Here is a 16,520-nt window from a genome sequence, read left to right as displayed (position 1 = left end):
ATGTGCTTCCTTTTTGCTTATATCGGTATAAACCCAATGGGATTACCCACAGTGCATGACATCAAAGATGTACATTTAGATGCACAGAATATTCTTAGTTGGAATGGACCCACAAGGATCATCAAGTTCAGTTCTTAAGTAAATGGCCCACACAGGGATTGAACCACAACCTCAGTGATTGTCTTCGCAAAATCAGAGCTTTGGTCATTGATTTTTCAGATTTCCAGATTTACTGATGTCTGCAATTTTTGGAAGCAATGAAGGGCCATATGTGCTCTTACAGCAAATCTTAGTATTTTCTACAACATTGGTAGGCAGTGTGGATAAAAGGGATCCTTAATGCTTTATCAGAACTATGAGTTTTCCAGCAAAATTAGGAAGCATATATAAGTAGCAAATATAAGGTAGCAAATTGAAGTCAAGACTAAATAGTCAACATGTTTTGTAACTCAAAGGAGTAGATGTCAAGCTGATTATGAACACCTGGAAAACAAGACACTCTTTTAATCTAGTTCAACCATCTAGTTAAGTAATATGGCAATAAGGCTCCTGACTACCATGAGGACTGCAAAGAGAACCTGCAGGTGTTTCCAAGGAACTGCAATCTGCTACTAAGAGGAAAGGTGGGGGAAATCATGGTTATGTTTATTTATAATGTCAAAAGTGTATGTTGGTCAGAAGCAGTGGTTAGTAAGTCAGTAAAAAATTAGAAGGCTGAGAAATTCTCTGAAGATAATTGTGCTGCTGTATTGAAATACCACAACAAATAGGAAAAGCATTTTATATATCTAATATACTCAGACTAATTCATAATAAAGTAAGTCACTGTATTTGTGTCAATCAGTCAGAAATGTAAATTTCTTTTCTATATGGGACTGGTTTATCAACAAATCATGAACAAAGGCAAACCATTTTAAGCAGGAAGCATTTCACACTAAAGCTACTCAGTTTAAAAATCAATAACACAATGTTCAATAATATAATTGAATACCTTCATGACCAGCACAGTGGCTAGTAGTCAATGGTCCCTTTCTCAAGGCAATTTCAGACATTTACTTTCATCCCCAGTTATGCATATGAGTTACTATTTACAATGACTTATCACCCGTTACCCCCATAAGCTCAAGTACATGTTCTTTATTGGTTATAATGTTTTTGAAAAACACTATCATTTAGAGTTTATAAGTTCTTTCATATACAGATTTCAAAATATTATTTTATTTTACTATCATGATCATTATCAGTAAAATTAAAAATTATTTCTGTGGTTAGTTAAGGTTTTCCACAATGGATTAATCCAGCAGATAGAGAGGCTGTATTTGGGCTCACTGCACCCAGTATCAGATACTGCATCCTCTCCTACTGCAGCTGCCTGGCCTGTTTAACACTACACTCAGGTAAGGCACGGAAGAATTTTTCTGGTCCAAGTGACAGCAGCACGTTCATCTCAGCCATTCCCCACCTCCTCCTTTGGAAAGGGAGCAAATCAAACAAACATCTCAGAGAACAGATCCCAACTCCAAGCTGTGTCGTGAACATGGTAAATAAATTATGCAGGAAAATGTGGCAGGAAATAAATTTTCATCACAGAGGTTGCAGAACAAGCAGACCAGCAAAGAGCAAGGAGTAGCTGAATATAGATCACTTAGTACATATAAACTAAAACACATTATGGTTTCTAAGTGGTAAAAGGCAAGGATTAATTTGCTGGACAGGTTAAGGTAATTTTACCTGCTCTATCACCGTTCACTAACAAGGAAAGCAATCCTCAACTGAATGACTTCGCTATTACTTAGATAACTCACAAATGCTCCCAAAGCATTCATGGTACTGGCAGTAACTTTTCCTGTTTCAGAGCTGAAAAATCTTTTGAAGGTTGTATGGTGTGAGATGAGTCATAAAATGGTAAAAGAGACTGGGAACAAACAATGTGGCAGATGGAAGCAGAACACAACAGGGTGTATGTAATAGCTTTCTTCAGGAGAGATGAGAGTCAGAGCTTTGTGCCATCCAAGCATAGGAATAAGTATTCAGTTTGGATGGGTTTCCTCATCTCACCCTGCAGTACCAACCAAAACCATGGCATCAGAACCTCAGGATCTACTCCTGCATAAAAATAAGCAAACCTAAATTCTTAGCTATGGTCAAAAGCTCCTCACTTGAGAACTGCAAAGATATACTCCAAGCTCTTCACATAGTTGTTTTCTAAATGCTTTTAAATAGATTCAAAGTTATGCCAGGTGCTTACAATGGCGTGTATCTTAATAGAGTAAGAGATGATTTGGTAGGAGAGCAGGGGGTGGGAGGCTTTGACAAACTACATAAAGTTAAAGTGATTCACCAGTAGCAGAGGGTGCCACTACACTGTGGAGCCTGCTACACTGGCTGCATCGCCTTGCTAAGCAAGGGGGTGCAATACCAGCTTCCTTCACCAGGGAAACTAGGCCAACAGGTCAATTGCGATAACTCTTTTCCGTGAATGTGAAGCGGTATACTTTCCTTTTCCAACTGACAGAATCTTTCCTATCTCTCATCACTTTAAGATCAAACTAGACTTACTCTCCCTTTGCCCTCACCTGTAGCCTTAAATAGCTAGAAACTGGCCCCAGTTACAATATTACCATAGTAATTTTATGGTATTATTAGTAGCCATGAACATAGTTGCTGTTTTACTTGTGGGGGAAAAATGTGCTTAAAATAATTGTTCACTATTTAAAAAAGATAATTCAAATGTATGCTTCTATTAGCTTATAAAAAACATAAATGTTCTTTCAACTCTAATATAATTTTCCACCATAGTTTAGTAGTGGACTTGTCAGTGCTAGGTTTATGGTTGGTTCGGATGACCTCAGAGGTCTGTTTTGCCATAAATGATCATATGATTCCCCTATTACCATATCAATTTCAGACTTGTGAAGGCCGCCAAAGGTATTTCAAATTCTACTGCTTATTCCTTTCTTCTTTCGTTCATATTTCCTCTCTTGAACCTCTATCAGCACAATCATCAATCATCTCTACTTTTTTCTCATTGTGCCTTCGTGCAGAGCAATCCCTGCCTAATCACTTAGCTATGCTACTATTCTCTTCCTTTAGATTCCTCCTTAATGTCCAATTTTGCCTGTATAAAATCATTCTTCTGCAACCTGAGAAGTAGGATGTGACCAGCTATGACTTAATTAATAAACATCCAGCACTTGTCATCTTCTATTACATGTTCCCAGAAGAGATTTTAAAATGCTGCAGAATTTAATTTCCATGTCTTCCAGGCATGGAAAAGTAAAAGCAAAAGAAAGAAAAGAAAGTGCTTTCACAGAAAAATGAAAAGCAGGACAACAATCAAAAAGAGATACTTTTTTTCTTTTTTCATTTTTTTTAAGATGAATTAAAAAAAAACGAACTGCACTCGGGGTACAGATAGGAAGATACTGACAAGTGAGGGGAAAAAATATTTTTGCCATAAGTTTATTTTAAAATTAGTAGTACCTTAGTACTCCAGTAGTACTTAGTAGATATTTGCAGTAGTACCTTTCTGCAAATCTCATACACCAAAACTGTAGCAAATGCATTTTTGTTGGGCTAGTTTTGTACCAGAACCTCAGCGAATGCACTGCTCAATTTAAAAATTGATACTAAATTTATTGTGATATTCCTTTGCTGAATAATTGTATTGTTATCACTACTGTGGAAAAAAAATTGAAACTTTCACTATGTGAACCAAATAAAAAAGTCCTCAGAAACTGCCCATGTGCAAATATAAGGTGCATTACAAATGTAAAAAGAAGAGTAATGCTTGCATTTAGTAGTTGCATTTCAGCAACTGTTATTTGGGAAAATGTTGTTCCAGATGGCTGAAGTATAAATTTTGGAAGGAGTACTGAACTCCTACACGATAACTAGTAAGAAGGAGATGAAAATTTTAGAGGGGGAAAAAAAGTAAAAGACAAAAATTAGCCTTCTTGGGACTAATGCATTGAAGCACAAGTGTTGCCATGGACAAGCTAAGAGAATACATAAGCCATTTTTTGTGTCAGTGGTGTTCCCCCATAAGACCCTAGAGCACATGTACACACTAGTTCCCAGTTTTGTTAATTCCTACTTGGTGTATATCTTTGACTATCACAATTTTGATGCTCTGAGTTTGATCCCTCTGCAGCTGAGAAAATGACAAGACTGATTCTTCATTCCTTGCACAGTGGAACTCAATCTCTCTAACTCCTCACTCCCACATGAGAAAGATTTGTGCCAACACATCAATGTGGGACTTGCTGCCTGTCTCAGAAATTGGCCATGTGATAAGATATTAGCAGGAATTTTGCATTTTAGTCACTTGAATTGGCTGAAAATTCTCCTGAAATAGAATTGCCAAACAGAATATTAACTGACAAAGTATTTCATCTAAGAACAATATTCACCTTTGCCTTTTTTACATTCTGTTTTTAATGGCTCTTAGGTGCCTATATTCTTCATGGATTTTATAAAATCATTCACAGTGTTTAAAACATGAGGCAAAACAGCCCAAAAACATGGTTGGTTTTTTTATCATTTTCTACTCAGTCCTCCATATAAAACCACTAGGAGGAAACAGCATACTCTCACCTGTGTATCTGGAGAGAAAAAATAGGTAAAAACGATTTTGTCAAGAAAGCAACATTATGGTTATGTGAGGCCAGTACCATTTCCTCCATTCTTCCGTGTTGAATTTTAGTGCAGTGGCAGGCTACTTAAAACAGGTTACAAAGTCACATTGCCAAATTGTTTCAGGTGCTGATCAGAAATTAATGCACAGTCACAATCTAAAATGAAAATAATTTGTATTTTAAGTATAACAATCTCTCAATTCTTCTCCATAAGGAACCTAACCACTCAGCTGAATCAAATTTAATTTTGCTGTCTCTACAGTATTGTTCTTCATATTTCCTATTTTTAGAGTAATTGGAAACCCAGAATAGCCCTTTTTCCCCAAAGGTGAGCCTTTACTTTCACAAACTGTCAAAAAAGCTCCTTATAAATTCATATTGCTATTTTGATGTGGTATTTTTTCACTAATTATTGTAAATCAATAATTTAAAATACATTCAACACTTTTTTCCTATGCATTTACATCTCCTATGAAAAATCTTTTTAATATAGTTTATTTATGAAATTGACATCCAAGTGTCAAAATAACCATGAAGACTTAAATTTTCACACATTGAATTGAGGATTCAATCTGCCTTGGGGCAGTTGGAATGTTTTTTGCCCTGAAAGAGTGTATAAAAAATTATAATTAAGTCCTATTACTGCTGGATTTTCATGCCTAGGACAAGTATAATGTTAAGCCTGTAAGAAATACAAAGTTTTCTGCTATTAACAGAGACATTCAATGTTAAAGATTAAGTAAGCAAGCAAGACTAAATTTATTTACATCATTATCTTAGAATAAAAGCTTAATGTATTGAATAATAACATATTCAAATTACAGCTCCACGAGTCAGGGCTCCTTATGTAAGAATATTAAGTAAGGTAGCCTGGAGTTAGTACATAAAGGAGAATAGCTCTTAATAGAACAATTAACTTCAAATTCGTATTGACTGTTATTCCATTTTTCCTTAATAAACCATATTGATTGACTACTAAGGAATACTAAGCAGGAAATACAGTGAGATAGTTTGTCAAGATGCTAAAATTTATTTCCATATTTAGCATTGATTACAAAGGAAATTTATTTACTCTGTTAGTGACTTTGTAACTGTTAAGTGAGCATTTCATCTGACTTTCTTATTATAACATACATACCTTTAAGGACAGGAAACAATAAACATGATGATAGTTAAGACCTTCCACTCTAAAGCAACTTGCAAAAATCCAATTGGAACACAAGCTTGGGGACTAAGCCTACTAAGTTGAAAAGATATTCCCAAAGTAAATAGAGATTGACCTCTGCTCACCATGTTTTCTTTAAGAAGCAAGCACTACAAATCCAGATTTGTATGGAAAATATCAGCCCACAAATGTCTGCTCCTTGCTACTCATAAGGCCAAATTTAAACACTATTTCCAAGTTCCTTTTGAATGTTAACAACACAAAAAGGATCTAACTGAAGATACAAGCATGACTGTCACTCAGTGTGGCATTTACACCAAAGAACAAAAAATAACTCCTCTGCTTTATTTACAAGTATTGTCACCAAACAAAATCAAACTGCAAAATACTGGGATTTCCTCACTCTTATTTTAACCAACTTTGCAACAATATTCAAAAGAGAAGGAAAATAATTCTCTCTTAGAGGTAAATATGAAGATTTAGAAGACTAACTTAGAAAGGATGTCAGCTGTGTTTGGACTGTTTGGCTGTTGGTATTTCTTAATATGAAATAAAACACATAATTTTCATTCATAATTTTAATTTCATTTCACTTCTCTGTACTATCCTACTAAGTCAGTCTGCCATTTTCCAAAAAGTACTGAAGTAAGAGGAAACAATTTACCCTCTCATGGCTGAAGAAGTAGAGGCTGTGTGTACATTTTACTGATAGCATCCTAGTCTCCTTATGATTTTCTTCCAACACTCTGCTTAAAGCTCTCCTTTACTGGTATGCTGTGACAACAAATGCAAAAACTCTGAAAATAGGCTGCAGATCCACTTATATTGCTAATGCAGGCCAAACATTATTTTCTGGCATTTAATCATTTGTAGTCACAATAATACTACTTTTTTTTCTTTTTTTTTTTTTTGTTTTCCTACTGGTGAAATCTTAACTGCATCAGCTACACTACAGCCAAGAGAGCTTAAGTAAAATTAGGCTCTTCCTCCTGTTTGCTGCTCTATAAACACATGATGCTCCATTCATTCCCAAGAGTTTATTTTACATAGGAATTCAAACTGCAAAATGAAGTTATGATTGAATCATTAAAAAAGTAAAATTCACCTTCCATTTAGTGCAAATGGTATGGTTTACTGTGCTCCAGAACATCTCTCTTTTTTTCGAAACAGATTGTGATGAGAATAATCTTTCACTCCCCTGTATCAAGTTCCTTACAGTGCAAAAAATTACCGTGCCTGCCCTCTGAAAAGTTCTTTATTGGGATGAATAACTGGGGCTGGGGACACCATTGCAGTCTTAGTGCTATCTCAGAGAGAAGACCTGAAATGCAGGGACTGGAAATATACCTTTTTCCACATCATAAAGCTATCAGTTTGACATCATTGTCTTTCAAACACTAGCAGCTGAGACCTACCACTGCCACATGCAATTTATGCATGAGGTTTTCAAAATTAGCGTGCATCCCTGAAGACATCAGTGAAATTTCCGCCTTATAGTGGACCTGATATTTTTTGAAAAATAAACCCAGTTTAGTCACTCTGGGTTTTCCAGACAGTAAATCTGCAGTTAAATGTCTTAGTATTTTTGAGGTCTAGGATGTAGCATAATGTCAGTTTTACAGAAATTGTGAACAAGTTGGTATATCTGAGATGTTATGACTTTTTACCTTCTAGAATATATTTTAGTGTTAATTTACTTCGTATTTGAGATGTACTTCCTACACACTTTCAGTTCTTGGACAGCTAGCAATACTCGCCGAGCAAATACCTTTGAAACCTCCTCCCCAAACTTCACTGAGTTCCCAGCAAAGGGGAAAAAAATAGGGTGGAGGAGGCACAACAAGTCTTCCAGAATTTTAAAACGGGAATTTTATGAATAGAAATTATTCTTGGTTTCAATTTTTACAGCCTTATATTTGAAAACTTCTGGGCAACAGCCTTATCTCATTTAACCATATTAAAGGTAGTGATGCCAGTATGAAAAAACATTTTCTGCAGCCAATAGAAAGAAAATGGGGAGGGGAGAAGATGAACCTTATTTTGAAGTTTTTCTAATAATTCATTACTTTCAGAAAAAAAAAAGGAATGTATTTCCCTGCTTTTAATTTTCCAAGATACAGGCATAAAGAAATCATAGGTACTAAATATTAGCACGCTGAGAGACTGTGGTAAAAGGGCATTATTTGGAGCCACTGTGTTAAGAATTATGTTTGCACTTAATAATATCTTAATTGGTAAAATTATCGGAAATAAAGGCTTCCAAATCTGCTAGAGCTATCTTGGTCGTATTTATGAAACGCATCAATATGAAGTTATTCACTTCCATCATGGCTGCTAGCAAGACGTAATGCTGTTCAGTGGGAGGTTCAAAGCATCTGCTGTGAAAAGCACAGGAGCTGATAAGCAGTGACAATTTATACTCCCATTGATTTTGTATAAATCAGAAAAGAGAAAGAAAGAAACATTTTCATTCGAGATGGCAGAAGGATGAAAAATAGAATATATGAATTACCATATATCTGAAACACTACAATTAGCAAAATTGATCTGGATGACCTGGAACTATCCTGTGGATATCAATTAAACACACAGCAGATAGATAGATCACACTACATGAAAGCAAAAAGACCCTAGACACTATGAAAGAGAACTATCATGTCATACTAGTACCAGTCAATATTTTTCAAGTGCAAAATGCAAAACTTAAGGAGATCCAGGACTTCATAATTATCCCTATACTTCCCTATCATACAGTCAAGAACCTCCAAAAATTCAAAACTGAAAATATTTTTTTTAATTTTCCTCCTGAATTGCAAATTTTCTTGAAATTTTAAATATATTCTAAAAGTTGTCATAACCCAATAGGGGAACACAACATCTTGAAATGACAAGTTCACAGGTGTGGTGACAGAAACTAAGCAGCATCCCCTTTCACACCAATAAGGAAAAATACATATGATATGTGAGCTTTTAACATTCTTGTGCCACTGTCTGTGACAACAGCTGGGTACCACTAAAGGGGAAAAAGGCTGAACACATGGCATTTTAAATGGGGGTGGGGGGTAAGTAGTGTTAGCTGTTGTAATCACACTATTAATCACACCATTTTGAGTGGCTATTGGTCATTCAACTGCTTGTCATATGAACAATGAGGACACACTTTATCAATAACAAATTCTTTCAATATAAAAAAAATTCAATTTTTTCTGTGTGTTTTCTTTTTCCCCTGTGTTTTTTTTTCCCCCTCCCTAATAAGAATTTAGGGATTTTGAATTTCACACTGTTTCTTCAGGCAACATCATTTGGTAGCAATGACGTATTTTGATTTCTTGGTCACACAGTTCAATTTACTAGTTTTAAGAGGCAAAAAAATGCATTTCAGAAATTTTTTAAAAAGCGTATGTTCTATTTCTAAGTGTAAAGTACCCTAGAAAATTTGAATCATAGAGTAAAAGTATTGATTTTTACCTTCAGGAAAAAAACACACCAAAACAAAACAGAAAAACTGACCTGTCCTGTACTTTTCTATTCTAGCTTTCATTTGATACAAATGATAAAATTCAACTGAAGAAACTGCTGTAATCAAGTACTAATGTACTTATTTATAAAAATAAGTGTGTATACACATGGAGCACATATATTCTCTTTTAATGTTGTCATGACTATATACTGTGCATCTAGATCAAGACCATAAACAATTCAAAGCTGCATTCTGTCTAAATGGGTCACTTATAATGAGAAAGCATGACATTTACATGTAAGAAGCAGATTGATCAGGGAGCAGAAAAACAGAATATGGCATCAGTGGAGAAAAATATGCCTTTACAGGCAATTTATGCTAAATTATATGGCAACTTCCTATATCCTCCTCAAAGAATAGAAGTGAATTAAAAAAATGTAAAATGAAAGGAATAAAAATTTAACACAGCAAATATTCAGTAGGATTACCCTTTGTGCTTGCAGTACAGAAAAATGAAAAAAGCCTTGGTTCCTCTCAGTACTGTTATGTCTCTTGTACAGAATAACACTTAAGTGAAAAGACTGAAAACACTGTGTCTCCCACAGATCCACACATTAATTAATTGTCCACAATCACTTTAAATTGGAATTTTAAGTGCTAACATATCCCATAACATTCAGTTGTCTTCATTCAGAAGCCGTGGAACAGAAATGCTCTGAACATGCTGTGTACATCTTGCTAAAGCAATTTCAGCTGCAGCCTGCAAAATTAATTTCTGCAAATCTATGCCATGCAAATATTGGAACGATAGCAAGTCTGTTGCAACACATTACAAAACCAAAGTGGCAAAAAGGCAGAGGGAAATTTCAGTACTGCCTAATACATACAAAATATACCCCAGGTCTTTGTTCAGACTGGATTCTCATTCAAGGTGTAAATACTGGTTACATTGTTAGATATCCAACTACAACTAGCTCCAAATATTGTGTGAGTAGCTCTCTCATAGTTCACACTAGACTCCCTTGACCCAGCTAGACAAGCGTGAAAACGTGAAATAAATGAACATTAACAAAGACTAGTCTGGAAAGCAGGCTGCATTAAATGCTCGCAACATTATTCGTATAGATGCAAAATTTGCTAAATTCTTTTTATACTAGATATCAGCTGGCAGTCTCTCTTTTAATGTTATGTGCTACTGCAGAGAAAAAAATGAAGTAAATAATATGAAAATAATATGTCTTTCCCCATCTGCCACATACAGATATTCCCCAACCTTACAGCACGCTGCTAAGGCAAATAAAGAACAGCAAAATAATTATCTCCATGCAAAGAAAAAGCAATTTTAACACAATACCTTTCTGTGTTTGTCCCTCTTCCATATTCTCTTCCATGGCTACCTTTCTTCACTAGAAACAGCTACAGAGAATTAATCAAAAGCTTCAGTCAGATGTAGGAAAAAGTGTGGATTTTTTTTTCCCTGGGAAGCTCCAACGGCAGAGGCTTAGGCAAGTCCTCAGAGCTTAGCTAAGGCTCCCTCACTCTCCTTGTTTGCTTGGAGACAGGCTGTCAAGTGTAATTTCATTCAAATTACTCTTCCGTGAAGATTATCAATTTTTCTTCTCAAAGCTGCCCATTGTGTACCACTGTAAGCAGGTATTCAAATGAACAGCCTGTGAATTTTGGGGGGAAATTTGGTCTGAGCCCTTATAGCAATGACACCGATTCATAAGCCTCACTTTGCATATAAAATGGAGTAAAGAAATCGAGGTTTGTATTGAAATCTGTGTTTAAATTGGAAACAGGCTGTACTGAAAACAGATGGAGGAGTGTCCTCCTAAGGGAAAGCAGACCACCAACCCATAATTCCCCCTATTTGCTACTGAAGTGGGAAAGCCCAAATGCCTGTGGGTTCTTTATGCTGTATTACTTGTCTTTCTCTCTCTCTCTCTCTCTCTCTCCCCCCGCCTCTCCCCCTCCTCCTGTATCAGCACATTTAAGAATAATATGACTCTTCATTTCTCTTCTTCTCATATATCTGTATCATCAGGAACTAACCACAAATACACACTATTGCCCTAACAGTATTCTAAAAAATATCTTTATAGCAATACAATTTTGCATGCATGTATATGTGTTTACACACACGGGCACAATTCAACACAAGACAATAATCACTGCAAATTTTATGTACTGTACACATCCTCATTGTCACACTAAACAGGAATTTAGAGGCAGTTCAGAGGTTTAAAGCAGTTCTTGCATCAATTCTTTATCTGATTCCTCATATCTCAAATTAGCTTTCTTCAAAGCTCTTTTAAAATAACCGGATCTTAAAATGGTGAAGCACCACATGTGGATATGTACACAAGGAAGCACATACAGACACATACACTTCTAGGAGTTTGCTCAGGGAAAACATAGGTTAAATACACTGTGAGGGCACCTACTAATTTGGGGAGCTCTGCAGTCTGATTTGGAATGCAAATTGGACTCTGCAGTCTAGCAATAAATTAGCATTTTTGTACCTTTGTCTACAGAGTGATATCTCATCATTTTAAGACTTCCATTATTTCACCAAAAGTGCAAACTGAACACAATTCCAATTTTTCTTTGCAGGTTTAACTTCTCATCCTTCTAAGGGAAGTGACTAAAACTTAAACAAAAATAAATAGTACTATGGCTGAAAACTCCTATTAACATATGATAAATAGCCCATCCATTTACATTATGCTATCTAAATACATTGGCTTAGTTCTGCCTTCTGAGCCACAAAAAAAAAAAAAAGTTGTTTACTTTGCCTGGTTGGGTTTTGTTTGGGATTTTGTTTAGGGAGGGGCTTGGGGGGGGAGTTATTGTTGGGGTTTTTGTTGTTTTTTACCCTGTCTGCATATAAATCTGTAAAAAAACTGTTTGCATCAGAATGATTATCATGTATGAAGTTAAATGCATATATATAATTAACCGAATCATTATTTGAAAGTCAACACATTTTCTATCTTTTTTTTTCCCCTTTTAATTCATGTTTCTAGGGCTCTGTTTTTTGGAATAACTGAAAAAAAACTTATCAGTTGTTTTACTTCTCAGATCTAATTGGTCATTTAAAAATCATTGAGAAGAGCTATACATATAGAAGTGCTCCAAGCACCATAGGATGTAAGCGGCTCTCATCTTTTCAGGAATTATTCTTTTAGACAGGTTTTTAGGAGAGACATATTTCCTTTAAAACAGATCTCCTGTGTAAGTCTCCTCTGCTATTCTTTCTCTTCAAAACCTTTTCTTAGATAAGCATTAACAAATCTTCATATTTGAAAGACAGTCTGGCAAAGATTTTACCTAGGCTGGCAAATTGCTTCCAAGTTGCATTTCTGAATAGCACCAAATATTTGAGATGACCAACATCCTCAACAGGGATGTTTGCAACAATGGAATATATAGGTCACTGATGAAACCAAATTACTTTGTTCCTGGAAACAAACATACAAACTTTTTTCAAATATTACAGGAAACAAAAAGAATAAAGGTTGGAAAGAGGTAACTGGGAGAAGATACAATAAAGATGGCACAATCTTGAGTGACATAAAAGGGTCAGGAAGAAACAACTTGCTCAACAAAGGGACAGGACTGCAAAGAAAGTAGGCCCAGAAGTAAACAAAGGCATATTATACAACATGTATTTAAGTTGTGGAAACTTGTTGTAGCAGGCTCTTGTAGAGGGCAAAACGAACCCAACAAAATAACAAGGAGAATCTGAATCGCAAGGATTCATGGATATGAAATCAGTGAGCTGCAAATTACTAGGGAGTAGAGGAATATTTTGTTGAAAAAGTTTTAGCCATTTCTTATACTACTTCCAAGGCAGAATGCTTTTGGCACAAATATATGAGATTTTGAGCTGAATGAATCCTTGATCTTACTTCCCATTATGGTCATTTTCACATCAGGTTTACACACACCTTATTTTTAATTACAGGATTTTTAACTTCCCAAAAAGACTACTACAACCACATGCCAAAGGTTAAGATGAAATCACTTTAATTGATGAAACAAAGTGTGACATTGACAAAAAATGGCTTGAAGTTTTATTCTCACCCCTACAACACTCTATTTCTCATTGTAAATACTATTGTTAATGAAGATGCTGACAGATCCTCCTGTTAAACAGCAGCTCCTCCAAGCTATATAAGTGCCAAAGCTCCCTCTCAGAGAACTCTGCTTAGTTTCAGGTGCTGTTAACTGGTCAACCACACAGCTTGTGTGAGAGTGAGCAACAGAGAGAATGTGAAAGAGATTTCATGTAAGCTTCTTTCATATTTAACTGCACTTTATTAACAAAGGTTGAAACATAAATCTGTCTCCTGAATGTTTCTTTAGACTGCTCCAAGGACCTTTCAAGATTAAATTATGAATAGATGTTAATCCTAAAGCCAAAGAACAGAAAAGCTCTGCAAGTCTTACACAGAATAACAAACCAAAGCAGAAAATGCCAACTGTATGTGACTTTCTAAGCAGCAACCACAGAGGCTTTCTTTCTTCAGTATACTGGGAAACATATTTACCACCAGTGATAAGCTACTTTAAAAGTGTACAGAGAAACTACACAAGCTTCTGTTTCTGGAAACACTTCTAGCACAGAAAAGAGCTATGTTAGCGGAAACTACATTTGACTGCCTAAAATTCCCTTTTAATGTGAAATGAGATTATTGGTGCAAGTGATCATTGGACAACCATGCCAATTGTAAATGGCAAGGCAAGACAGAATATCCAACTGTATAATGAGACTAAATAAACAGTTAATCAAGGGAATAATTGGAAGCTGATGACATTAAGGGATCCCCTGGTGTCCATTATGATATTATAAAATGTAGCTGAGCACTTACAGCTTTAAACAGCATGACAAACACCTGACTTTTACTCCCAGTTTTGTATGGCCTTCAAATCAGTTTACCAATCCATCCTTCAGTCCTATTGATTTTCAACGACATAATAATGATAATGTTGTGGTGCAGTGATGTCTTGATCATGACAACATAATAAACTTGATTATGAATACATAATTTAAAAGCACAAAATTATTTATGTTGCTCATACTACTACCTCAATAACCAAGCAAGAAAAATCAAAAGCCAGCTCAGATTACTTCAGCTATTTTGCCTCTGACTGTAGGAGGAAGTTGTGATGGATATGGGGAGTGAAGCAATACGTGTTCTTTGTGCTTCAAGGGAATTCAATTTGGACTAAAGCCAGTCAGGTCCCACAGACAGACTGCCCTTCATCAGTTGGAGAGGTGTACAGCTCACTCCTGGAAAGCATGCTCTGGTTTCATTACATGAAAAAGTATAATGCATATATAAAAACATTTATGAAAACATAAAAACAATTTATGTTCTTAGAGAATATTCTATGATGCAAAAAATAGAGTAGGAGAGGAAAAGTATGACATTCATTTTAAAAGTTCACTCCTAAATTCACCTAAACACTAATGTAGATGCGCAGGTAGTAATTATTTTACATAAATTACGCAGTAGATTTAGAAACCTGGAAAACACACACAGAAGAATTAAAACTGGTGCTCCAATTTTCTATTTAGACTGCTCCACAATTTATATTTTATATTCAAAATAGAAATCTAACTGTAAAATAATGGTACGTCATGTTTTGTCTTTGGAATATCCCAACAGAATGGTGTTGAAGGAAGCATTGGGAAGCTTTAAGACTTCCAAAATGTCTCTAAATGTCTGCTCTGGGATATATATTTCATATCTACAACTTCATGAGATACTTACAGAATAATAAAACAAGAGCACATGGCCCTGGGTTTAACTCATATAAGACACTTACACAAGTGTCCAGGGAAAGGAGAACTGCCTAATGACATGAAAATTATCAGAATTAGTGGGGAAATGGAATGTTAAGAGAGGAAGGAAGAAAGTAGAAGGCAAAATGTAATGTTGGCAGAATATTGTTGCTTACTCCATTGATGGGATTTGTATAGTTCCACTGATTCCCAATAATTTTTTTTTTCTGAGGAAATAACATTCATCTAGAGGAACAAACTACCAGTTTAAAACTGGCAGCTATTAAAAGATGTCAGGGTGGTCATACAGACTAAAGAAATTTCAGTACAGGGATTCACCTGATAGAAATAAGTCTCTTACTATTTTTTTGTGCTCAAGTCTGGATGTTATATTTGACATAAAAATAATGGACATCCTTTCCTTGATGATCTTAATTTATTCTCATTTCTTTCTGCATTCCTCTAAATTCTAACACATCTAGAAACAGAAATTTTATTGAAGAGGAGAGTGAGAAGACAACCTCCTTGTATATATTCTCATTATGTTTCATACTAGTAAACACTAACATCATTATCATATTCAGAAAATTAACCTCTTTGTGAAAATCTCATCTGGTTAAAAAATTTCCTTCATTGAGAAGATCTTTCACCACTGCATATGATATGCAGACTTAAAACACAAGAGATAAGAAGTAACCTGCTCATATCGGTATTCAAATATATATTTCATATACGCTATATCGATCAAGAGGAGAAGGATAATAAAAATGATTAACAGTACTTCTGATTCAGAATACCAATCCTAATATACTTCCAGACTATTATCTGGAGCTACTGTAAGTATCATCTGTAATTTAAAACCTTCAGTCTGACTGGATACGTTTCATGATTCTTACTGGTTTTACTTTTGAAAGCAAGTAAAATTTTCCACAGCAAAATCAGTTAACATAGTCAATATAATTCCTTTAAAATTCTGAAGAACTTCAATCATGTTGATACCTAAGACTAAGAAAATTACGTCTTTTATATCTTAGGATCAAAATTAGTTGTCCATATTCCCAAAGGAATATGTTACTCATTTGCTAAGGTTTAAGTCTGAAAAGATGCTCCTGGTTGTCAGATGGATGAAGAACAATGAACTGAACAGGAATGCCAGTATAATTGAGGGAGATGCCCAATAATGCATTTCTACATACAGATTTCTAAATGTCATGGCTAGATTCTTCACATGGATACTCTAGACCTTAACAGTAAGACCATAAGTATATTTAAAGCCCAACAACTGATAGCTGTTCACATCCCCTTTCAAAACTGGACACCATGACATAAGCACAGTGTTGATCATCCAACAGAGCCTTCTTCACCCCAGAGAGGGCTATAGGAAGTGGATATACTAATAAATACTCAACCAGATGTATATTAGATCAAGTGATAAAAAAAGAACATTTCACAGGGTAGCATACT

At 35.3% G+C, this 16,520-nt stretch overlaps 1 protein-coding gene across 1 annotated transcript in view; it reads right to left on the bottom strand.

Annotated features, from left to right (window-relative positions):
• GPM6A (glycoprotein M6A) overlaps positions 1 to 11,219 on the bottom strand; it is a 121,413-nt gene extending 110,194 nt beyond the window's left edge. Inside the window, exon 1 of the mRNA XM_064710639.1 lies at positions 10,617 to 11,219. Within this exon, the coding sequence (XP_064566709.1) occupies positions 10,617 to 10,653 (37 nt within the window). The 5' untranslated portion in view covers positions 10,654 to 11,219. The remainder of the gene's footprint in view (positions 1 to 10,616) is intronic.
• Between the last annotated feature and the right edge of the window lie 5,301 nt (positions 11,220 to 16,520).

The sequence above is a fragment of the Zonotrichia leucophrys genome, chromosome 4 (assembly GCF_028769735.1).
Source record: "Zonotrichia leucophrys gambelii isolate GWCS_2022_RI chromosome 4, RI_Zleu_2.0, whole genome shotgun sequence".
NCBI classification, from domain to species: Eukaryota; Metazoa; Chordata; class Aves; order Passeriformes; family Passerellidae; genus Zonotrichia; species Zonotrichia leucophrys.
Note: the sequence above shows the minus strand (reverse complement) of the source record. Positions and strands in the feature narration are given on the sequence as shown.